This window comes from Macaca thibetana, chromosome 9, assembly GCF_024542745.1.
Source record: "Macaca thibetana thibetana isolate TM-01 chromosome 9, ASM2454274v1, whole genome shotgun sequence".
Taxonomy (NCBI): Eukaryota; Metazoa; Chordata; class Mammalia; order Primates; family Cercopithecidae; genus Macaca; species Macaca thibetana.
This window is the reverse complement of record NC_065586.1, coordinates 89,412,404-89,437,575: the sequence shown is the minus strand read 5'-3', so window position 1 is coordinate 89,437,575 and position 25,172 is coordinate 89,412,404. Positions and strand designations below refer to the sequence as shown.

General features: G+C 47.9%; 2 protein-coding genes and 1 long non-coding RNA gene across 4 annotated transcripts in view; 1 reads left to right on the top strand and 2 right to left on the bottom strand.

The window, feature by feature from the left end:
- Positions 1-25,172, bottom strand: part of SLC35G1 (solute carrier family 35 member G1) — a 400,995-nt gene that overhangs the window by 307,294 nt on the left and 68,529 nt on the right. The window lies entirely within an intron of this gene.
- Positions 940-24,093, bottom strand: FFAR4 (free fatty acid receptor 4). Its single transcript, XM_050802821.1, has 3 exons — positions 23,396-24,093; positions 14,456-14,584; positions 940-3,802 (listed from the first exon to the last, which is right to left on the bottom strand). Exons 1-3 carry the CDS (start codon positions 23,960-23,962, stop codon positions 3,413-3,415), a joined length of 1,086 nt encoding a protein of 361 aa, XP_050658778.1. The 5' UTR covers positions 23,963-24,093; the 3' UTR covers positions 940-3,412.
- LOC126962059 (uncharacterized) lies at positions 9,730-10,692 on the top strand. Of its 2 annotated transcripts, none has more exons than XR_007728577.1 (3): positions 9,730-9,815; positions 10,230-10,339; positions 10,450-10,692. It is a non-coding gene; the product is annotated as an uncharacterized LOC126962059 (long non-coding RNA). The 2 variants fall into 2 exon arrangements; XR_007728576.1 differs by lacking the exon at positions 9,730-9,815 and adding an exon at positions 9,872-9,957.

Sequence of the window (25,172 nt, the reverse complement as noted above, 5' to 3'; positions counted from 1 at the left end):
AGGATTCAATTAGGCAATGTCTGTTAGAGCTCTGGGGAGCTGTAAAACTGGTGATGCCAGGCTGACGTCTATGAAATGCACTGGGAGTGAGGAAAGGGTCACAGATCTCCACCGGGGTGTTGGGATATCCAGGGACCGTGAGAGGCTCCTGGGTGCCCCATGCTAGCGTTCTCCACCAAAGACAGAGGAGACAGGTGATGTGCATGGGAGAGCTTTGCCTTCCTCTCTCACGGAACCACAGGCTGTCAAGGCTGTCAGAGCCTTGCTCCGCAGCTTCAGTTTGACAACCTCAGGGAACCATAATGATATAGGAGTTAAAAAGAAATTACTTAGGCAGATAGCGAGGGTACGGAAGTCCTTGATAAGATTTTCCTTTTATTGAAAAGCAGCCCCTAAATCCTTTTCTAACAAAGAGCGGCCTGTAAAATCGTGCTGCACACATAGACAAGCAAGTTGGAAGCTTGCATGGGTGAATGCCAGCAGATGTGTCCATTGGAATGTACTACCTAAGACTAAGCATGTTCAAAATGGCGGTTCCATCTTCCCTTTTTGCCAGCCATGAGTGCAGTAAGGAGCAGACAAGATGGCCAAGTGGAAAGTCCATTTGCATAATCAGATTTGGGTGGGGTGGCCAGCCTTTCTCCTGCACTATGTAAACGTCACACCTGGTCAAACCAATCTGTGAGCCCTATGTAAATCAGACACCACCTCCTCAAGCCTGCCTATAAAATATGCTGTGGTCCACCACTTTTCCTTTTTCAGATGCTTCTGTCTCACGAGAGAGAGAGCTGCTCTCCTCTCTCCTTTCTTCTGCCTATTAAACATTCTGCTCCTTAACCCACCCACCTATGTCCATGTCCTTAATCCTCTTGGCACAAGATGACAAATCCCTGTTATTTACCCCAGACAGCGATGCCGCTTCAATAAGATAACCACACATCACTTCCAAAAACAGGTTTAATTGATCAAATCTATTAACTAAAGTGAGCAGAACATCTCTGTTCATTTGTCCTCGAGCTTGTGATTTCCATGAATCTGACTTCAGAAGCAAGTTGCTCCAGAGACTGCATAAGCAGTCACTACTGCTGGTGCTGATTTCCTCACCAGCAACAAAGATTGGTTGAACACCTGCTATACGCCAGGCCCTGTGCTGCTGTGCATTCCAGCCACTGGCCCAACCTCCAAGTGGTGGAGTGTCCCTGGGTTCAATCTTTGACTCTGGTTTTCTTTCTCTCTCCAAGGGAGGTTTTGTAAAACCATAGGCCTATAAACACCGTTTATAACTCCAAACAATGTGCATCTCCAGGCCCAAGCTCCACATTTCTGCATCCAACTGCCTATTCAATTTGGAAGTCTCACTGGGATTTCAAACTTATGAGCTCCAAATGAAACTCTTGGCTCCCCCACCCCTAATCTTTGCCCAGGCTCCCCCATTTTTGTTGCCTGCTTCACCATCCAACTCACGACAGGCTAAAAAATCAGGGTATTCCCCTTGAACCCTCTCTTTTCCTCGCATTCTATCAATTCCATCCTTTCCATCAATAAATCCTCTTTGTTTTACCTTCCCAAAGTATATTTACAAGTCATTTCTCACAATCCCTCCCTAATGCCACTCACCTCCAAGGTCCCATCCCCTTGTTCCACTTCAGCAGCTGCCCGACTGATCTCCATTTTCACTCATGCTCCTCAGAGTCTATCCCCTGCACGGCAGCCAGGGTAATCTTTGCACACATTTATCAGGTTACGTCAGTCTCCAGTTGCAAACCTCCAGGGGCTTGGAGCACAGAATAAACTCCTAGGCCGTATGTGATCTAGCTCTGCAATTTCTCTGGCCTCATCTGACAGGCCCCAGCTGGGTACCCCTCGTCTCAGCATTAAAGGCAGTGCCTAGTGCAGAGGAGGCTCCATCAATAGTCGGCTTACACCACTCTCCCTACAAGCATGTCAGCCTCCTTGCACTAACATCTCTTCTGTGTCCCTTCCCCCTATTCACACAGGTGGCCCTTTCTTGTCGCTTACCTTTTGATCCAAATGTCACTCCTCAGAAAGGTCTTCTTAGGCTCCCCCCACCTGATCTAAGTTCCTATCACTGCCATAGCCCCAGCCCCATTTTCTTCACAGTGCTTATTCACTCTGTGATGCTATGCTATTTATTGATTTGTAGCCAGGCGTGGCGGCTCATACCTGTAATCCCAGCTACTTGGGAGGCTGAGGCGGGAGGACTGCTTGAGCCAAGGCATTTGAGGTTTCAGGGAGCCGTGATTGTGCCATTGCACTCCAGCCTGGGCCTTGGAGCAAGACCCTCATCTCAAATATATCTATATATCTGTATATAGATATAATTTACTGACTTTTATTTAGTTTTTCTATCCCTGACTTGAAGGTAAGCTCCCTGAGAGAGGGCCATGGCTGTCTGGTTCACCACTGAATTCCCAGCACAGAGAACACTGTCTGCCATGGCTGGTGCTTAAGCAGCATCTCTGCTGGATGGATCAGGAGTAAACCACTCCGTGAACTCACTCGCAAACATTTCAGAGTCATCCTACTTTCTGATTTTGTGACACTGATTCTCTTAAAAGGGCCCATGGCATTTTTTATAAACGAAAGAAAAAAAAAAATAAGTCACCCTTAACTGTTCCTTGGAAATTCTTCAATTGCTCTTGACATCAGTGAATGATCCTAAAGTCTTGTGAGTCCAAGGTAGGGCACAGGGTGGCTGCGACCCTTCAGAGGAGAAATCTGCGTCCTGAATCGGTTCTAAGACTCACTTCAGAAACCACTATGGTGTGGCTTTATATGTAGGAGATGTGATTGCTGAACAGTCATAAATAAATATTTATTAAATTCGATCATATTACAAACACACTAAAAAAGTTCACATTTAAAAGGAACCCATAACAAATCCTTTTTTTTTTTTTTTTTTTTAAACGATGGAGTTTCGCTCTTGTTGCCCTGGTTGGAATGCAATGGCACAATCTCGGCTCACTGCAACCTCTGCCTGCCAGGTTCAAGCGATTCTCCTGGTTCAGCCTCCCAAGTAGCTGGGATTACAGGTGCCCACCACCACTCCCAGCTAATTTTTTTTTATTTTTAGTAGAGATAGGGGTCTCAACATATTGGTCAGGTTGGTCTCGAACTCCTGACCTCATGTGATCCACCCATCTCAGCCTCCCAAAGTGCTGGGATTACAGGCATGAACCATCACACCTGGCCAACAGATCTTTTTATAAAGGGAAAATATTGCGAAACTGGATGATCACCCCTTGATTTGCCCATGCTGTGGATGTGTATTTGCATAGGTTCATTTTCTTAAAGCAGAGTATGCTGATGGAGGGTACTGGAAACAAACTCTGTTTAAAAGCATGCCACAGCTCACCAGGTGTGAGAAACTCTGCCTATAAAGAAAAACTAATTAGCCAGAAATAACTGACAAGTCATTTCTTTTGACAGAGGTGTCTGTTAAAATGGCTCCCTTTTCTGGGAACCAGAAGCAGCAAAAAATTTTCTTCCACTCATTCCTGCACAGTGTCATGTTGTAGAGGATGGGGTTTAGGGCTGAATTAGCAAATGTGAAGGCCACCACCCAGAAGAAGAGGGACGGCCAGATGACCAGGTCTTGCTTGAAGTTCTGGATCAGGATGAGGAGGATGGTGATGATGATGGGGCTCCACATGATGAAGAAGGAGACCATGAGCAGGAAGAGGGTTCGGAACAGCCGGAAGTCCTGCTGGGACACGCGGATCTGGTGGCTCTCCGAGTAGGCCAGGCTTACTGTGAGCCTCTTCCTTGATGCCTTTGTGATCTGTGGAAAACCAAAACAGGACTGGAGCCACAGGTGACTGAGGGTTGTTGGGGGTTTTGAGTTAGGGGCCCAGGAGGTGGAATCTGCTATCCCCAAGGCACTGAGGCTGTGTGCCTCTGGGACTTTGCCTGCCCAAGCTTAGAATGTGCTGGAGAAACGGGACCCCTGGCTGGACTCCTGAGAAATAAAGCAGAAAATCACCTACCTCGTAAACAGAGTTATGAGGGGAAGTGAAAAGCCTGAATTGGGTGGTGTAGAAGAGGGACATCTTCCCCGTTATTTTTTTTAAAAGGGGTGACTCTTTAATTGTTTGCAAGCACAATGTGCTCAGGGTACAAACTCAAACAATGCTATTCTGATGGGGAGCAAACGAAGAACATCAGGTCTCCAGCTTTCTGTGCCCTCCATTTCCACCCTGAGAGGTGACCAGCGTAAGTATTTTCCCATATGGCCTTCTGGAAATGCACCACCACCACACACAATATTCCTGGCTGTGGGATTGCAAGCATCTGCTCTTCTGCTGGTACACAGATGGGCCCACACCACGCACCACACTCCGGGCCTCGCTCCTTTTTCACCTAGCAATATATCGTGGTGCTCGGGCCACATCTGCACAGAGAAGGCACTTTATTCTTGTTATCTTCTATAAATGGTGGTTGCAATTTATTCAGCCCCTATTGAGGAGTATTTTATTTCTTTGGCCTTGTTTGGGGAGGTAGCAGCTGAAGTAGCAGTATGCATACTCTTCCCCTCTCTCCCTATATTAGTCCGTTCTCATGCTGCTATAAGGACATACCCAAGACTGGATAATTTATAAAGGAAAGAGGTTTAATTGACTCATAGTTCTGCGGGGCTGGGGAGGCCTCAGGAAACTTACAATCATGGCAGAAGGGGAAGCAAATGGCGGCAGGAAGGAGAAGAATGAGAACCAAGCGAAGAGGGAAGACCCTTATAAAACCATCAGATTTTGTGCGAACTTACTATCACGAGAGCAGCTTGGGGGAAACCATCCCCATGATTCAATTACCTCCCACCGGGTTCCTCCCGTGACATATGGGGATTATGGGAACTACAATTCCAGATGAGATTTGGGTGGGGACACAGTCAAACCATATCACTCCCGTACAGGTTGTTGAGTGGGAGATGGTATACCAGTGTGGCAGGCCAGGCAGAAGGGAGCACTGGACCCCACCCTAGGTTCCTTTCCTTTTGCAGGAGCAGGAGAAAATGGATCCTAGTCTTGCCTACAGGCCCCGGAGTCAGGGGGTAAGGAAGGATGAAGTGATCAGAGGCTGCTCATTTGCTGGAGCAGCTGCTGTCAGGAGCCAACCTGAAAATGAAGCTGAGAGTGTGGGAAGGGTCTTCCCATACCTCTTGGGAGTGGGTGTGGGAAGGGCCCGCCCATGGGTTGGAGTGGGTGCTGCTTGGGAATGATCCCCTCAACAGCAGGGCCTGTTGGCACCACCACCAGACACAGGGAAATTAGAGGCAATGACCAACAGAGGGGGCAACCACCTCATATGGGCAATCATGCAAGTTCCTTGTCTTTGTGGGAGACCAGACCACTGGCAGGGCAGCCCATCCTCCTTCTCTGTCTTCCTCCCAGCTCCAGCACCACACACCCACATCCTATGCCTTGGGCAGGGGAAGCTTTGAACTGACTGTGAGACTGACATTGTAAATAACCAAAAAGTGACTGGAAAGCGCTGTAAATCAGACACAGGTGTCATTAAAGGTGCCCCTGTCCCAGCAAGACAGAGGAGCTGGTCAGAGCACTGCTGGTGATGTTTGTGGAAAATGACCATTTTATATTTATGTCCGCTGTTGAGAGGTGGCAACTGGGGGAATGAGCCTCCTCATGCATATCCTTGCACACCTAGGTGAGCATATCGGTAGAATAAATTCCTACCAAGTGGAGCTGCTGGGACCTCTAATATTTTGTATTAATGAGCAGGGCTGGCAGTGAAGCAGAGGCATGGCAGGCAATGAAGGCAGCCCTGGTTATGTGGGCTTAGAAGGGGATTCTGGACTCTTCTTTCAGGAGATCCTACAGGTGTCCCCCAAGACTCCTGAATCTCAAGACGGGGAGTAATTAGAAGGTAATTAACATCATTCACAGTTCAGGCCAGTTTAACTGCAAGATCAGAATGGCTGAAAATATTCCCGTTAGAATACTTGTAACTAGGCCGGGCATGGTGGCTCATGCCTCGAATCCCAGCACTTTGGGAGGCTGAGGCAGGCAGATCACCTGAGGTCAGGGGTTCGAGACAACCCTGGCAACATGGTGAAACCCTGTATCTACTACAAATATACAAAAATGAGCTGGGCATGGTGGTGGGCGCCTGTAATCCCAACTACTCAGGAGGCTAAAGCATGAGAATCGCTTGAACCCAGGAGGTGGAGGTTGCAGTGAGTCGAGATTGCGCCACTGCACTCCAGCCTGGGTGACAGAGTGAGGCCCTGTCTCAAAAAAAAAAAAAAAAAAAACTTGTAACTAGCTAATTAAAGGATAGTTGTTTGTTTTATGATTCAATGTGGCTGCTTGCTCTGTGCAGGAGTTTAGGTCCACTTGTTGATAGTGGAGACCAGGGCAACAGATGCTGAGTGAACAGCCTCACAGTCATACGGACCTCTAGCCTTACTGAGGGCTTCCATGTGACCGGCACTGTGCCGCACATTTGATTCTCAATCGTCACATTTAATCTTCACACCTACTCTTTAGATTTGCACTATCATTGTTCCCACTTCCCAGATGAGGAAATTGAATTTCAAGAAATTTAAGAAGCGTGTGGAAGGTCACTCCACTGATAATACAGGGTCAGAGCCCCCATCTCTGAAAATCTAGCTCAGTGGGATTAAATATGAGACAAATCACAAAAGGCTCAAAAGGGATGGCCACACTATTCAGCTCTCCCCTCCCTTCGATGGCTCTGCAGGGTGAAGGTTGCTCAGGAGACACAGGGCACCACCTCGGGCTCAAATGCTGGAGGCTGTATTGGCACATCCAAGTCTGGAAATCACTATGTAGAATCAAAGTTAGAACTTGTGTTCAGGTGAAACCTGGTTAATCTCAGGAACCTGCCTTGGCTGTCAGATCTAGGAGAATCTCAGCTGGGCAGGGTGTCAGGTGGGCGGGCTGCGGAGGAACTGGCACCGCCTCTGAGTAGGGGTGTCGCTTGAGGCCTAAGCACAGGCTGGGGGCCCACAAGGGCTGATTCTGACGGCAACTTCGTCCCTCTTGCTACCCACACCATCCTAAGAAGGGCAACGATGTACCCAGGGTCCCTGGTGTAGTGTCACAAAAACACTTTTTGATGAGTGATGTTGATTAAGGCTCACATTTATGGAGCACCTACTATGTGCCAGGCCCTTACCTATCACTTAGTTTACCTTTTTAAATTCTCCCAACAATTCTGTGACATATGTGCTGTGATGATCCCCATTTTACAAATGAGGAAGCTGAGGCTCAAAGAGCTTACCAAACTTGCCCAGCAGTACTCAGCTAAGAAGTTGCAGAGGTGGACTGCCAACTTGGCAGCCTGACGCCAGCCCATTCTCTTTATCATAAACTAGTTCTTTCCCACTCTCTACTATCTCCGCCTGTGGGAATGCTTCTGCCCAGCCTTTAACTCCAAACGCTAATGCCAGGAACTCTGAGAAGGATTCGGGTCTCATCTCCCGCCTGGCATCCTGCAGCATTGTGTTTCAGGCACTCATGCGACACTTGCCACATACACTATGTGGTAGATGTCCAGGCGTCCTTCTTACCTCTGACCTGAATACGGTTTGGATCTGTGTCCCTACCCAAATCTTATCTTGAATTGTAATTCCCGTAATCCCCACGTGTGGAGGGAGGGACCAGGTGAGAGGTGTTAGGATCATGGGGGCAGTTTCCCCCACGCTGTTCTTGTGATAGTGAATGAGTTCTCATGAGATCTGATGGTTTGATAAGAGTTTTCCCTGCTCCTGCTCACTCTCTTCTCTCTCCTGCCATCATGCAAAGAAGGTCCTTGCTTCCCCTTCTGCCGTGATTGCAAGTTTCCTGAGGCCTCCCCCAGCCACGTGGAACTGAGTCAACGAAAGCTGTAAATTTTCTGTATGAATTACCCAGTCTCAGGCAGTTCTTTAAAGCAGTGTGAGAACAGACCAACACAGACCCCCACCCGACTGCCGGTTCCTTGGGGGATGGGAGCTGAAGCAAGGCACGCCTGTGTCTTCTGCGGCCCAGAGCCCTAGCAGGGGCCTGACAATGGCTGTGGGTGACAGACAAACAAACTGGGCTGACTCATGGGCCAAGTGCAAAAGTGGATGGGGTTTTTTAAAATTAATTAATTAATTAATTAATTAATTATTTTTGAGACGGAGTTTCATTCTTGTTGCCCAGGCTGGAGAGCAATGGTGGGATCTCGGTTCACTGCAACCTCCGCCTCCCAGTTCAAGCGATTCTCCTGCCTCAGCCTCCCGAGTAGCTGGGATTACAGGCGTGCACCACCACACCCAGCTAATTTTGTATTTTTAGTAGAGATGGAGTTTCTCCATGTTGGTCAGGCTGGTCTTGACCTCCCAACCTCAGGTGATTCGCCTGCCTCGGCCACCCAAAGTGCTGGAGTTACAGGTGTGAGTCACCACGCCCGGCCTGGATCTTTTTTAGCACTGACAGATGCTACTGTCTCCTTCTCTCCACAGTTCCCACCGCTGGTAGGGGGTGAGGAAGAAAATGGGGCTCTATAACCAGATGTGGCTCCTCTCCTCCTCCTCTCCCCATGCTAGATGTCAAGGATAGTTAACATTGATCCAGGATTGCAAATGTCTCCTGCATTGGGCAGAAAGCTTGATGTGCTTTTGGATTAAACTAAATGCTCAATTAACTTTCAAGGATTAATCCTAATCCTCAGAACAAGCCTCTGGGATAGGTTCTGCGGTTGCCGCCGTTTTGGAACTCAGAGGCCCTGAGAAGGGAATTGACTTGCTTGCGGCCTCACGGTGAAGTAGAGGAGTGTACCCCATGCCAGGTGCCAGTGCTCTTCTCCGCTGAGGCACAGCGCCCCAGCAGAGGCGGACAGCTTCTGGGGAATGTGGTCCACGGCCACTGGGTACATGATGAAATGCAAACGCTGGGGGCCCCTTCAGACATTCGGATTGTGTGGGGCTGGGTGGGGCCCAGAAATCTGCAAGTTTCCTAAACTCCCCAGGTGATTCTTGCCCACGAAAGTGTTGCAGCTGCTCATCTAGGACAACAAGTTCCCCCCAGTCCTTTGAAGAGAGACCTTTTTGAGACTCACTGCCTCCACACTCACATGAACTTCTGAAGATGATGGGGAGCCTCCACCCCACCTCACACCCTTCTGCCACCCCATGCCAGCAGACCACTGCTGCCAACATGTGGGGATGGGTAGAGGGTGTTCCTACTGACAACGTTGGGCCCCTGAAGGTTGAGTCTCCTCTGGGGGCTGCTTGGTCAATCAACAGCCTCCCATTTAGAATCACTGGACGGAAGATTCCATCTTTCCAGAGACTCCACCTCCCTTTTCGTGACCAGCATTCAGGCCCCCAAAGCTGGGGAATGCAGGCCAGGCGTGGAGAAAGGGCTTTGTGTTCACTGTCTAACGTCTCGTGTTCTGCAGAAACAGATTTTGTTTCTCAGTTAAGCCCTGAGACAGGCTGAGGGTTTTCCATCTGCAAGCCACAGACTCACTTATTCGACAAATATTTATAAGCTCCTGCTATGTGCTAAGCACTCATAGGTGCTGGACACACAGCAATAAGCAAGGCAGCTCCGCCCACGCTGCTCTTCCATTCTGGTGCCTATGTGGGCAATGAGAGGGGGATCAATAAACATCTACTGTTACAAAAGGGTAGAGGCATCTCAGTTGCCATGGCAACAGTTGCTGGGCGATGACGTCAAGCAAGCCCCAAACAGTGGTTACAACCTGATCTGAAGGCACTTAGGAGTTGCTGGGAGGTTATTCCCTTGGGAAAACTGTTGATTGGAAAAAATCACTGAAGATGTGTGGTGTGTCTGAGTAACAAGGAAAGAGGAAGCAGGGAGGGCAGAAGGGTGAATAAGGCCACTGCCTCAAGCACATGAAGCAGCCCCTGAAGGGTGGCCAGTAGGGAAAGAGCCAGGGCGAAGCCTGCTTTGAATTCTTGCCCAGGTCAGAACCAGGAAGGAGGGTGGAGACTTTAGAGCAGGGTTTCCAAAAAGGCATTCCATGGAGCACCAGCGCAGACAGATGCTCTGTGGAGAAAAGGGGGTTCTGTAGTCACGTTTAGCAATGATACCTGGTCTATTACTGTGTGAGAGATCCTCAAAGTATATTGGCATAATAAACATTCTGTGAAGTCCTGCAGCAAAGAATCCCATCTAGCCTATCCCAGCATTTCCCAAACCCTTTCTAACACCTAACATTCCCATGGCACTCTACAGAACATTCTAGAAGACATACTGCTTTAGAGCAATAGAAGACCAGGGTGATGTGAAAAAGAGACACTTCTCAAGCCTGGAGATGAGACCTGGGTTACAGGAGCTAGTGACAGGTGAGAAGTGGGACTGGAAGGGCTGTAGTTATGTATCCCATGGCTTCAAACAATTTGTGAATTGTCTGTTATTATGCCTAATTAACATTGATGTTCAATTTGTTTTACAGAGTTATGTAAAACCAAGCTTCACAGAAAAAGCTTGTACAGAAAAGCTGACTCAGTATCTCTGAGTTAAGTATATCTTCACAGAGGAGGAGCTGCAAACTGAGGCCCTGCCCAGACACTCCATCCACCTGGTATAGATTGCCTGCTTCCAAGTTATCAGCCTGGCAAACTCATGGTACCAAGCAAGGACAAATGTCATAGTCCTCCTGGGAAATGGGCAACAGTGAATTTTGCTAATAAGGTGGAAAGTAATTTTTAAGTGATATTTGGATTAAAATTGTGATTTTTAAAACATTATTATATCTGCTCTTTCATTTTATTGTGTTAATCCAGAGGCATATTTGGCTCCTGCAGAAACTGAGGATCACATTACTTAAGTGACTTGCCCAAGGTCACACAGTGATACAGCCTAGATTAGAACTCCTGTCTTAGGACTCTCTGTTCAGTGATTGTCCCACTGTCCAAGAAGAGACTACCCTATAGACCCTTTCAATGTGATCCAAGGCTTATGCCTCATTCATTCAACAAATATTTATTGAGCACCTACAATGAATGAGTTAGGCTCTGATCTAGGCATAGGAATATAGCAGTGAACAAACCAAAACCTCTGCTCTCATGGAGCTTGCATTGTAGTGGGCAAGACAGATGACTGTCATAAATAGAATATGACAGGTGTAGTAAGTGTTTGAAGAGAAATAAATCAGGATAAGGAATTGGAGATTGATGGGGAGACTTTTTGGTGAAGAACTTTTTGAGTAAAGACTAAATGAAGTGGGGAAGTGGCCCATGCAGAAATCTGGAGAAGACAGATCCAGGAAAACAAGTGGCAGGTGCAAAGGCCCTGGGACAGAAGTGCACAGTACAGCCTCAAGGCCAATGTGGACACAAGGGAGGGTGAAATATGAAGGTGAGAAAGGCAGCAGGGCCAGACCACACAGGGCATTAAGGTGAGGATGGTGATAGAATGTAAATTATATATTTGACCTGTTACTCTGTTACTCAGAGTGCCCTTTCACTGCACTGTGAGTCATGACAGCTCTTGCATCCAGGAGCTGTTCTGAGGTCTGTGATGGGGAGAAGTGAAGGTTGGCTGTGGGTTTAGACATAAGGTGCTTCAAGAGTAAACTGCTGTTTAGAGGTGGGTTGCTAAGAGGACACCTGCCCCAACTCCTCAGGTCTCATAGAATTTTTCCAGGTAGACCCTGGCCTTGAGAAAAAGATGGGGGTGGGTGGAAAATCATTCCTCCCTCAGCAGGCAGCTGAGAAGCGTGAGGTACGAGTGAAAAGGGGCAGACCACAGCCCTCTTGGCCCCTAAGGAACTCAGGAGTGAGACCTCCAGGAAGGAGATCAAATGCTGCCGCCCCTTCCAGCCAGCCCTGCTCTAGCGTCAATTCCTTGTTCCTGATGTGCTCCAAATCTGGGCTGTTGTTTATTCTCTTGCAAATCTTAGCAGCACCTTTTCCCAGCATGCTCTGAGACAAGGGTGGGAAGAGCAGCCTTGCCTAACAAATCACGACCGTCATAATTTATTCATCGCCTGCGACAGGCAGGCATGGCTCTCTCTGTCCCATCAGTAGCATCTCCTATATGCCTTATGACACCTCTACACTGCTGGCATTATGTTTACTATTTTGCAGATGAGGAAACCAAGGCTCAGGGATGGTAACTAACCTGGCCAAGGCCACACAGCAAGTAAGTGGCAGATTCAAGACTCAAACCCAGATTGTTAAAATAACACTGTCAAGTCTCTTTGTCTGTCTTCATGGCCTTTTGCTTTTTTTTTTGAGACAGAGTCTCACTTTGTTGCCCAGACTGGAGTGCAGTGGTACAATCTCAGCTCACTGCAACCTCCTCCTCCTGGGTTCAAGCGATTCTCCTGCCTCAGCCTCCACAGTAGCTGGGATTACAGGCGCCCACCACTACGCCAGGCTGAATTTTGCATTATTAGTAGAGACGGGCTTTCACCATGTTGGCAAGGCTGGCCTTGAACTCCTGACCCCAGGTGATCCGCCGACCTCGGCCTCCCAAAGTGCTGGGATTACAGGCATGAGCCACCACACCTGGCCTGCTCTTCTTTCTTATACCCCTTATTCGTCCCTTACGTTTGTGTAGCATTTAACAGTTTGCAAAGTGTTTGCAAAGTCTCAGTATCTTCCACCTTGTGTTCAGTTTCTGTGCTTTCAATATCAGCATCCTTGTTTGTCTCCTCCCTCTTCCCCTTCTATGTCAAAGGTCCTTCTGGATAGAGAATGTGTCTTGCTCAGTTTTAGCCCACCTCCTTTCCCCCAAGCACTGTGCACAGGGCAGGCCCTTAACACATGTCTGAGGAACTAATGCATTGGGACTCTAGGGTCAGACTGCCTGAATTTAAATCCTGATTGCCACTTACAAGCTGTGTTACCTTAGGTAACTTAAGTTACTTAACCTCCCTCTGCCTGGGTTTCTTCATCTGTTATTCTTATTAGAATTAAAGAGTTAGTTCCTGGCATAGGATCAACACTATGTAAATATTTGTTAAATAAGTTCTACATTTATCTTCCTTTTTCTCTCACAAAGTTCTACATTTATCTTCTTTTTTCTCTCCTTTTAACTTAATGATAATAGCTAACACTTATATAGCACTATCATATGCCTGGTCCCATCGCAAGCACTGTCCAGACCTTAACTCCAGGCCTGAATCTACCTCCTGCACTTGAACAAGCCCCAGGCTGGGTGTCACTTTAGTGGTCATTGGGTGGGCAAGAGTCTCATGAGTGACATGGAGGGGCCATGTCCCACAGGACCCAGGGATTAGCAGACCTGGATGGAGGTTGGCCTGGCTATGGGTTCTGAGCATCTAAGAAGGTTACAGACCCTCAGGTGCAAAGAAAGGGCCATAAAAGTGACCAGACGGTGAGCAGGCCCTACAGGGCACTGCTTCAATGTGCCTACTTGCCAGATGACCCACACATGAGACACTGTAAAACCAAGATTCAACAACTATAAACCTCCACGAGGGTTCAAGGGCTTTGCAGTAAACCTTCTAAAATGGGCATAAACATGAATGCACCCATGCTGTTTGCCTGGGCAGGCAACTTACTCACAAATGGGCTGCCTTAAGAGATATAAAACAGGCTGACTCGTCCTTTTTATGTCCCTGTACATATTTGTTTTGAAGGTAGAGATCATTTCCTGTTTCAGTGCACATTTGAAATGGACATTCCCTGAGGGTGGGTGGAGTAGCGACTGGAAGATAATAGGAGGGACTTCTGGTAATATTCCGTTTCTTGACCTGGGAGCTGCTTTCATGAATGCACTCAGTTAGAGCCTATACCTATGCTTAGTGTGCTTTTTATATATGTGTATAATACTTCAATAAAATGTTTTAAAATGTATGCATTCTCCAGTATTGCAGTGTTTGCGATGGGGAAACAATGGACACAGCCCAAAAGACCATAAAATAAAAGAAGTCACATCTGTAGCCACTAAAAATAATGAGCTAGAGATATAGGAATGATGTAGAAAGATGTTAAGATATAATGTTAAGTGAAAAAAAGGAGTTACAGAGCAGAGAGTATTATCTCATATCCGAAAAGAACATTGAACAGTGCCAGATAACCGTTTGACCATTTGAACCTGCAATTTCATGTGGTTCATCAAATACACACACAGTATACAAGACACATACATAAGCTTGTAAGAAAAATAACCTGAAAAAATACATCTTGAGTTGTTAAGAAGGTAGAGCAAGTTTTCAGTTTCTGTGTTATTTACATTTATGTGTCTCTTTCATTTTAATTTAATTTTTTGTAATGACCTGGTATTACTTTAGTGATGAGCAAAAACATAATCACAAAGATATAACTTTAAAAAAAATACCCTCTCCTTCCTCAGTGCTGTAGACCTGGGCAGTGAATCAAGATTGAGCGTGAACTCTTAGGTGTTCTCCGACCCCAAATTCTAAGATTCTAGCAGAAATAACCCCAAGTCTGAGTGAAGTTCAGTGGTAGCACTTGAAACAAACATACCTGTAAAATTTTGGAGTAACTGATCACAATGACCAGTCCTGGCACCAAGAAGTTCAAAGTAACAAAAGACACGTCCCACGAGATCTCTCCAGCAATGGTGGGCCAAATCAGTGTGCAAATTGAAATTTCCTGGTTACAAAAAGGAAAAGAACATCATGTAAATGCTGGCTTCTTATTGGCCTTTGGCTCAGTCTTACTGAGGGTTTCCTGACACTTACGCGGTTGCATTTCCCAGTTACACAACTAGCATGACACTGAACCCCAGAATCCCTCCCACTGCCCACCACAATTCCACTTACAAAGCACTTGCCCCTGACCCTCAGAATAGCCACGATTGTGTTTCCCGTTCTCCAGGGACAGCAGCTGAGCCTCAGGCTTACAGGGTGGTAAGAGTTAGAGTCGGTTCCCAGGTGTGGTCTTTCTATTTCCCTGGGCTGACATGCAAAGGGGTTTTGAGCCTTCTCTTCCAAGCCTGCCATTTTACAACAAAGAAAACGGACCCCTGAAAGGTTACAGAGATTGGAAAGGACGTGCTACGTAACAAACACATCGAAACAGGAACTAGGTTTCCCTGTAGTCACACTGTGTAAGCCGAAGGCCACAGGGTCTGTGCTAAAGCATTAAGTGTTCATGCTGAGGGTGCTCAGGTGTCTAAAGTGTGTCGAGCTGTGTCAACCTGGCCGTCTAGAGCCCCAAGGCAAAGATCAGCCTCCACTCACAAACAGTTCAAGATGTAAAACCAATGGAATATGGCAGAAGAGTGTGAAGGTTCGTGATCTTGCTGCTATCACTAGGTTGTATTGATTCAAATGTTTAACACTAACTGCGAGAACTGAAACATATGGAGACCTTACTGAATAGTTACAAATAGTTTCTGCAACAATTTCATCCAATGAATAAATAGGCCAATGAAAACAGACATATATCTGTGTGTGTGTGTGTGTGTGTGTATACTAACTCCCCACATATAAAATTCCTATGCCCAATTGACTACAGAAACAAAACTGTTTAGAAAACAAGTGGCCCTAACACATGCATATAGAACAGATTTTTAAGAGCACATGCTGTGTAAAAAGACCACGTTACTGATTTTGAAGGGCCAAGGCATCTTAACCATTGTCTAGGAGTAGCATTAGCATCCGAAATACCATTCATTCATTCATTCACTTGACCAATATTCATTGAATGCTCTACTAGGCCAAAAGCAGAGAATTTTTAACAGTGAATCAAGACTGGGCTGGTGTGAACACATGGTAGGGGGAAGTTTATTAAAGCTTCACACATTTCGGTAATTGGAAAGAAACCTGCTTTTTTTTTTTTTTTTTTTTTTTTTTTTTTTTGAGACAGAGTCTCGCTTTGTTGCCAGTCTGGAGGTCTAGAGTGCAGTGGCGTGATCTCGGCTCACTGCAACCTCCGCCTCCGGGTTCAAGTGATTCTCCTGCCTCACCTCAGCCTCCCGAGTAGCTGGGACCACAGGCATGCACCACCATGACCAGCTAATTTTTTTTTGTATTTTTTAGTAGACAAGGGGTTTCACCATGTTAGCCAGAATAATCTCGATTTCCTGACCTTGTGATCTACCTGCCTTGGCCCCCCAAAGTGCTGTGATTACAGGTGTGAGCCACCATACCTGGCCAGAAACCTGTTTCTTTCAAGGATCTTCTGATTACTGGCAGTGAGGCTACCACTGCTCTCTAGAACACCCACACCACCCTCTTTTGTACTCAGGCTTCTGTCCACTATGGACCCCTCGTTCCAAGACAACAGTAGCAATACATATGAGCAGATACGCTAAAGCACCAATCGGAAGAAATGGATTCCAGCCCTGAATGTGACTTGGTCTCTAATTCCTGTTCCTGCGATGGAAAAATTTTAAGGGACAGTAGAAAAACAGAGGACGCCCAGAAGCTTTTCTTAAGACCCCCAACTCTTTCCAAAAGCCTTTTCCAGAATGTCTGCCAAAATCTCTCCAGGGTTAGCAAGACTTTTGTGGAGGATATAATGATAGAGCAAGGTGTTCTCTCTACAGTAGGAATGAAAGAAAAAAAGCAGGTCCCTAAACTATGTGTTTCTCTGATCCCAGTGTGTTGAAGAGAATGTATATGTGTAAATGAGTATATAGCCATCCAACACACACACTCTTTTGCACATACACTCACATGCTTGCATGCACAGAAAAAAACATGGACGGATACAATCCAGAAAGTGAAGTGTCTATTTCTAGGTGGGACTCTCAAATTGTTTTTGTTCTTGTGGCTTATCTGAATTTCCTAATTTTCCATGATGTGCCTGTATTACTTTTATAAAAGAAAAAAGTTGATTTATAAGTGAAATGATGATCATACATGAAACACAGACCACCATGATAGTTCTGCCAACTTGACCAGCTATTTTTCTACAGAGACAATGAACCTGTCCCAGGAAGCTACCAAATGCCGTGACTTTAATAAAGACGTTCTCTCACCTTTTGATTTGTGGCTATTGCTCAGGGCAGGAAGTGTGATAAGGAAGTAAGATAAGAACTCTGCCCAACACCCTCACACATGAACTGAGAGGCAGTGCAACTGACTTGGGGGCCTAAATGATGGATTGGTATGTTCTTTAGAAGGTTTTATATGGTATTGTTGACTAAATGCACTGTCTGGTCTCATTAAAAAATAAAATAACAGGTGCCATGCCCACAGAGATCCAAGTTGGTGTCATAAGTTGGTTTCTGTGGGAAAATCCATTTGGTTTAAGTCGTTTTGATTCTAGATATTCTCCCGCAGGCTGTGACAGGTAGAGGAGTTAGGCAGTATGTCAAATCTGTAAGGTGGAGGTGTGAGTCTTATATTCTCTGTACTTTTTCTGCACATGTGAAATGTCTCCTGATTTTAAAAGGGGAACTTGGAAAACAAAAGTGGCAGGTCTGCCTTGTTACTGAGTTACAGAAGCGGAATTGGCAGAGTCAACAATAGTCTTCTTTAATTCATTTGCTCAACCACCCGACTCCAGACATGGTGGCTGACCACAGCGAAGCCACGGTGAGGAAAAGCAAGGCGCTGGCCCTATCCTCCAGCAGTGAGGGAGGCAGAGAAGCACTAGGACACTTCAGGACAGGACAAGCAGCTGGAAGTGCCCAGAGAAATTCAGAGGACCAGAGAGGGCAGAGCCACCTAGGAGGGGCTGTTTCTGCTATGCCTGGAAGGACCGCAGCCAGGGGCATAGGGAGGCCGGAGCTCAGGTGTCAGACCAGAATTCTGGAATGAAATGGGAGGCCACTCACGGTGAAGGGATAAGTGTGACTTGGATCCCCCAAATGTGTTCTGCCTCATCCCAGTCTCCACTTCTCCCTGGCTATCTCACCCATTTCCACGGCTCCTTTTGCAGATAAAGCTCCAATCTACTCTTTTCAGCTCCATGCTTTCCTGAACCCCAGACTCACCCAGTAGCCATGAGGACATCTCAGCAGGAGGCCTCACAGGCACACTAAGCTTTGAAGGTCCCATCCCCAAATGGTTCCACCTGATTCCCGCACTTCCCGAATCAGGGCACAGGGCCGCCATTCTCCAAGCTGCCAGAAACCGTAGCACTGGCCTTCTGCCCACCTCCTCCTCCCCACTCAGAAGGAATCTCTAAGCTCCTCCTTCATCGCCATTGACTCACCCACCTATCGCATTTTCACTGACCTGCCCCCAACCCTTACCAAGACCAGGCCATCACCACTAAGTTCAAACTTCCTACCGGGACGACTCTGGCCCTTCTCCCTCTCCTCTGCCAACCCTTCTAGCACTGTCTTTTGCCCCCACTGCACCCCACGCTGTACACATGCGTGGTGGAGAACCCCTTGCAAGTTTCAGAACAGCACTCACTGTTCCTTTGGCCTCCATGTGGACTCTCCTCTGCCTATAATGCCCTCCTGGTCTCCATCCCCTTGCCTGGCTTACTTCCTCTCATCTTCACACTCACTGGGGACACCGTCATCTCCCAATAGCTTCCTGGACTCCCCACACCCAGCAGAGACCCTTCCACAGCTCTCCACAGCTTGTGCAATCATCCCCTTCCCTGTCTGGAGCCCCCGCTGAAGTGTGTTACTAAGGGTGGGGACCACGCCTGCCTTTTTCCAGCCAGCATCCCAGCACCTAGAATTCTGACTAATACATATTAGGTGTTCAGGACAAAATTGCCAAACGAGATTTTCTAAGGAGACTCCCCTTGTGGATGGGGACATCTGTCCACAGGCACCGGAAATGCTGACCCTCTCCACACTGGCTGACTTACTTGCAAACACTGCCTATTTGCAGATCAGTTCCAGCTGTTTGTTCCAGCTGTTTGCCTATCAGTCCCTCTGATGATTCTTCCTGCAGTACCTCTGGAGACCCTTGATAAATCCTTGTTCCTATGCCTCACCTCTGCCATCAACATGGAAGACTTCAAGATCATTTTAGGAACCTAGGAGTCCTAGTTGGATATTTCCTCTTCTATCAGCTACCCAGCAAAAAAGAGAAAATATCAACGCAACAGATGCTTCCTTTCTTATATTTTAAAAGTATTCTCTAATCGTAAAGAAGGCAAGCAAACTGTGTTTGTTTCCTCAGACAGTCCACACTCGGCAGAGACACGTGAACATTCACATGACTAGCCTGGTATTAAATTAGGGTAGGGTGGGGCAGTGGGATCAAGTGCCCCAAGGAAGTATAAACCCAAGGGTGATGGCATCCAGAGGGACCCAAAACAGTGGGGCTACATTCTGGTTCCATCTTTTGCCATTCTGTGACTTTAGGGATTTCCTCTTTTAGAATAAACAAAAGAATATGGGGTGGGGTGACTGTGAGGACCACATTAGGCCAGAATCTAGGACCATCTGTGTGCTTCTCCTTGAAGAGAAGGAGGCGGATTTACATGATTTGTGGCAGGGGCAAGAGGGGAAGGGTGCTCAGTAAATGTTTGCACAATGAATGGGCAGCACATTCTGGCCAGGACAGACAGTCTTCTCCACCTGCCGATGTGGGTCACCACCCAGCCAGGGCCACAGCACACACAGGCTGGAATCCTGTTGAGGCAGAGTGAGCTGACCTGGCTGAGATGTCAACGTTGCTAGGATGTTGACACCCTCTTAAAATGGCAGTCTGTTATTTTACAGCAATCAGAAGAATTATACTGTTTGAAGAATGTTTAAAACGTTTATGCTCAAAGATAAGGAAACTAATAATGACTAGCAATTCTTATGCGCTTAACTGTGTATGCACCAGGTGTTGGCCCGTTTACTGAATATCAGTGCCCTTGACGATCCAGTAAGGTTGGTTGATACTATAATTATGCCCATTTTGCAGAAGAGGAAAGTGAGGTACTAAGAGGTTAGACAGCTTGGATTCTGTCACAAAGCTCCCAAATGGCAGAGATGGGATTTAAACAGAACGTTTGACTCCAAAGCCCACTCCAAATACCAAGTTGTCTCACATTTATAGGATGTTTATCCCCTCATCTTCTCTTCAGGGGAGTTTTAGAGTCTGATTACCATGAACTACTGGGCACCCATAGCCCACATGGACGAGAGATTGAGTTTCTGTTTCAGGAGGGCTCTCAGGTCGGAGAAGCTCTAAGGGGCAGTTTCCTTGGCCAACGCTCCTTGAGGGGAGAGAGCCAGCATCTGCTTAGGCTTGGTTGATTCTCTCAGCGTGTGGTTTGGGTTAGGAAAATATCCCCCATTCAAAACATCCATATTTAGTCTCCAAGTGGGATGGGGCAGGCAGAATCCACAAGCAGAAAGCTGGGAATATGGCGATTGAGAAAACAAGCCTTTGCTAATTTTAAATGTGAGACTCAGTCAGTCTAGACCAGATCCTCCTGTTGCTTTTTTTTTTCTTAATGACTACACTCCTCCTTTTTTTTCTCTCATTCTTTTCAACTTATTTCTTCAACTGCTGAACCTATAAAATGGGATGTTTCCTATGTGTTCAGGCAACAACCCTTAAGAAACTGGGGTTTTTCTGTTTGTTGGGTTCCTGGGCAGGTAGGTGCGAAAGTGTGTGTGTGTGTGTGTGTGTGTGTGTGTGAGAGAGAGAGAGAGAGAGAGAGATGGGGTGGGTGCGGCAGACAGGTAGGAAAGAAGACAAAGAAGATGGAGAGCCAGAAAAGATTGTCCCATTTTTAAAATTAAAAAAAAAATTTTTTTTTTTGAGATTGAGTCTTGCTTTGCTAGCCAGGCTGGAGTGCAGTGGTACCATCTCAGCTCACTGCAACCTCCACCTTCTGGGTTCAAGCAATGCTCATGCCTCAGCCTCCCTTGTACCTGGGACTACAGGTGCATGCCACCACACCCAGCTAATTTTTGTATTTTTAATAGAGACGGGGTTTCACCACATTGGCCAGGCTTGTCTCCAATTCCTGACCTCAAGTGATCCGCCCATCTCAGCCTCCCGAAGTGCTGGGATTACAGGTGTGAGCCACTGCGCCCAGGGATTTTTTTTTTTTTTTTAATTTCAAGCTTTCCCACCTTACCTCTACTAATTTCAGTGAGTAGGGCTCCTGTGGGTAACTAACTCACCTGGCCCCCAGTGCACACTGCAGGTTCATTCTCTCCCAGTGGCTTTGCCCAAATCCCTCAGCAAAGGCTCTTAAAACCAAGGAAGGATTTCAACATTAAAACAAGGGAGGTCTGTGTGCCCAGGCATCACAACACTGACCTCCACGGAAGCACCTTGCAGCGCAACTGTGACCACTCTGGAAGCACCACAGAGGGCTCTAACCACACCCAGATTCCCTAACAGGGGTACAGCACTAAGTGGCCAAGACACGGAAGGCCCTCGCCTATGCCAAGGCCTTCTCACCCAAACAGTCGCCTGTGTCCCTGTCAGCACACAATTTTAGTCTGGGCTTTGGCTGGGAAGTGACAAGAGTCTTATTTTTTAATGTCATTTGCCAATTAATTAGGATTATACTTGAAATCATTGAAAAAAGGGAGAGGCACAAAATACACATCAGAAAACTTAAGATACCTTCAAGATACATTCTACCTGGTCTTTTATTCCCTGAACATCATTTTCTCCCGTAAGAAAGAACATGAGGTGAAATACCTCAAGTTCTGTGAGAAATATACAAGTACTATAACTCGTTGAGAGAATAACTTATAAAAAAAAATCAAAGAAACTGACGGCAGAAGCCCAGCCCCCACCTGATCCGTGCTTTCAGAGGCATCTGCGTGGCCCACCTTGATTCTCAGGTGTGTGTGGGCTAAGAGCAAGCCTGCCCACTAAGCCGCAGCCCGTGGTCTGCCTGTAAATGGCACCCCCCTGCTCAGCTAATCCTGGCTTCTCTGGGCCCCTCTTGAGTGGACATGGCCACAAGCTTGCATGTTATTTGATCAAGTGCCACAGGCTTAATGGGGCTCCTGCCCATTAATCATTCAAGGCCATAAACGAACAAACACCTCACAATGTATTTCACACAAGCATTAGAAACAAGTATTTTAAGTTTATGTTTTAAAAAAAAAAACTCGCACAGGATACAGGAGGCAGACTCCATCCATCCTACCCCATCCCCTCCATAAAGGGCTGTGTGAGAGACAGGTCTGGGAAAACCCCCAGAGAAGCACCACCTCTCTGTTCCAGGCTCTGGAGGGTCACACACCCAGGGGTGTCCCTGGTGGGCTGTGTGTATCTCCATCACTGAGTCTTCCCCTGGTGACATGTAATTTCTCCCTCCCTACTCCCCTCTCTGACCACTTAGAAGGTCCCTCTTTGGGACTGTGATTCCTGTTTGTGTCACGATTACTCAGGGCACCCCATACTCAGTCCTACGTGGAGAGGGAGCTTAAGGGCAGGGGATTCCGGGCCGGAAAACCAGCGACCCCGGTAGGGAAGGGGAGACCAAGAACCAGCCACGGCAGACGCTCCTGGAGGCTGAGCCCCCAGCGCACAGACCCAGGTCCTTTCCCTATCTCTCTCCGCGAGGCACGGAGAACCAAACACACTGGGAAGACAGCCAGCCAGCGGCCACTGTCCTCCACCGCGACGCCGCGTCTAAGTCTACTCTCCCGGGTGGATTTCGGCGCACGAACCCTGCAACCACGGGACAAAGCGGCAGAAGAAAAAGACCTGAGCTCGGGATTCCGGACCGCGGGACTCGAGGGGACCCGATCCAATGTCCTGCACTATCCACAGAACCTTATTCAGATGGTGGTCACTCCCACCGCCCCCCCCCCCCAATGACCTAATAATGACAACTATGGACCCGCTACGCAAAACAGAGCTCGTCGGCCCAGCCTTTGTAATCTGCACATTTCAGGCGCCCAGGACACCTTGAAGGTCTAGTGTAATCCTTCCGTTGTGCAGCTGAAATATACTGAAGACCCTGGAAGGGAATTCCTTCACAAGTCCCCTAAAGACAGCATTGCATCTGGGGTCCCTAGGTCACACGCGCCTGCCCACGCGCTTTCAAAGCAGGACCATAACCCAACCCTGGACAGGAGCCCAACTGCTCCTTGAATTACCGATAAACTTCTGGAAGGAGCCCAACTCCTCCTCGAATTACGGGTAAAATACTCTGAGCAAGTTATTATACACTTCGGTGTGCCTCTGCTTCTCATCTGTGAAATGGGCGTGATAATAACAGTATTGTAACACCTGGCGAGGAATCATGATTCAATACAAAGTGATTGGCCACCCTGCACCCCCAAAGTTCCGTCTCGCTCCTAAACTACTCGTTAATTAACCTCGGAACAGTCATTGCATTTTGCAAGAATTTGGGGGACTCCACTTTCATCATTTAGGAGGGCGTGTGCACAGCGTTGTAGTGAGAGTTAAGAGATTAAACTTCACAGAGATGGGCACAAGGTTTGGCACAACGATTAAGTGCACTAAATGGCTATTGTTGTTGATCATCCTTATCCCAGCTCCCGTCGGGGCCCCGCTTCCCAGCCTGCGCAGGACACCTGCCCGGCACGCACAGAGGGGCGCTCACCTGGTCGGCGCCGGGAAGCCGTTGCCGGACGACTCGGAAGAAGACGCAGAGAGGCAGAGCGGCGACCGCCGAGTAGCCCCAGATGAGCGTCAGCAGCACGGCCCGCGCCCGCCGCCCAGGACCCCGCACGCCGCGCTGCAGGTGCACGATGCACACCATGCGCTCTAGGCTGACCGCGGCCAGCGTGAGGATGGTGACGCTGCCGCTCAGGGTCATCAAGTAGAAGAGCAGGTGGCAGGCAACGGGGCCCAGCAGCCATGCCTCGGTCCAGCGCACGGCCAGCACCAGAGGGATCGCACTGATGAAGAGCAGGTCGGCGCAGAAGAGGTTGAGCACCAGGCAGGCAGTCGTGCCGCGGCGTCGTCGGCGCGCCACCAGCACCAGGGCGCACACGTTGCCCAGCAGCGACACTGCAAAGATGAGCGCCAGCACGGTTGTCTCCACTGAGGCCAGCAGTAGCCGGTGGTCGCCCTTGACGTCGGAGAAGAAGGAGAAGCGGGTGCGGTTGGCTTGCTCCAGGCTGCGCAAGGGCGCGTCGCCCGCTGCCCGCGCGCATTCAGGGGACATTCCCGGCGCCTGGCGGCCCGCAGCGGTCTGAGAGAGTGCTCATCTGGGAGACTACTGAGTGCCAAGGCGGGGAAAGAGGGAGGGAGGCGGTTGCGAAATCTCACCTCTGGCCCCCTCCCTTCTGAGGAGCGCTAGCGCTGGGTGCAGGGAGCTGCGCCCGGGGCGCGCGGGAACGAGGAAGTGCCCGACAACACTGGCTGCAAACACCACAGCTGGGCGGGGAGGTGGCGGCCTAGCCGGAAGCCTCGCGCCCTCTGGCCATTTTAAAGTGTACTCAGAAGCCAGAAAACTCACTTAGCGAATTCCTCGAGCCCCCGCAGGGCCTGCCTAACCTCCTTCATCCTTCAGGGACACTGGATGTGCGAAGCCTTTTGTGAACGGATTTAGCTAAAATTGATTTAAAAGTGTCAGAGCTGGCCTTTGGAGATTATTTTGGCCTGTGTCGTTCAGATTTTACTAAAGAAACTCCATGGGTCTGGAGGTAGATCCTAAAGCAACTTGTAATGAGTCCATATTTTTTGTGGGGGAGAGAGGTAGTGGAGATCTTTTATCACTACTTAATAACAGATCTTTAGGTGGATTATCTACTCCCTCTACCCCAGATTTTTAATCTATAAAATGGGAATAATAATACCTCATTAGGCTATTGTGAAGCTCACCTAGAGTTTGGCACACTTGGCACACAGTAATTACTCATTAAATGTTATCAAATGTTATTGTAACTAAAATGCATATATATTTTGCATTCTGAACAATGACATAAAATGCTTTCTTGTAAAAAGGGTGAGTCCTTCCAAATTTTTTAATAAACTTGCCATCCCGGGAAGACAGATATTTCAAGGCCAGATACACACACAAGCTATGAATGTGCCCCAGGTGCCACAGTCTGAGGAGCACTGGGCAATCCAGTCCTGTTAGAGATAAGGAAACTGAGGCCCAGCCAGAGTGACTTGTCTAAGCTGTCCTCTGGTTAGTAATGAAAGTCAGTCACCTGTCCCCGTCCCACGTATTTCCATCACACCACTGCAGTCTGGTTTTCTGTAAATGAGGAAGCTGGAGATGGAAAAGTATGCCTGTGGCCTAAGATCCAGTGGCCACTTCCCCAACCAGCCACCCTCCTACCACCCACACCTTCACCCCCTCTCCCCTCTGCCATATTACCAGGCCTCTCCCAGTTGCCCATTCTGTCTTCTAATTGTCTTTCTTAAGG

Excerpts from the sequence above, each read along its gene's own strand:
- FFAR4 (XM_050802821.1), bottom strand. The coding sequence starts at position 23,962 with ATGTCCCCTGAATGCGCGCGGGCAGCGGGCGACGCGCCCTTGCGCAGC. Across the intron at positions 14,585-23,395 it reads GGCTTCCCGGCGCCGACCAG|GAAATTTCAATTTGCACACT; the intron begins GTGAGCGCCCCT and ends TTTTGTAACCAG. Across the intron at positions 3,803-14,455 it reads GTTACTCCAAAATTTTACAG|ATCACAAAGGCATCAAGGAA; the intron begins GTATGTTTGTTT and ends GGTTTTCCACAG.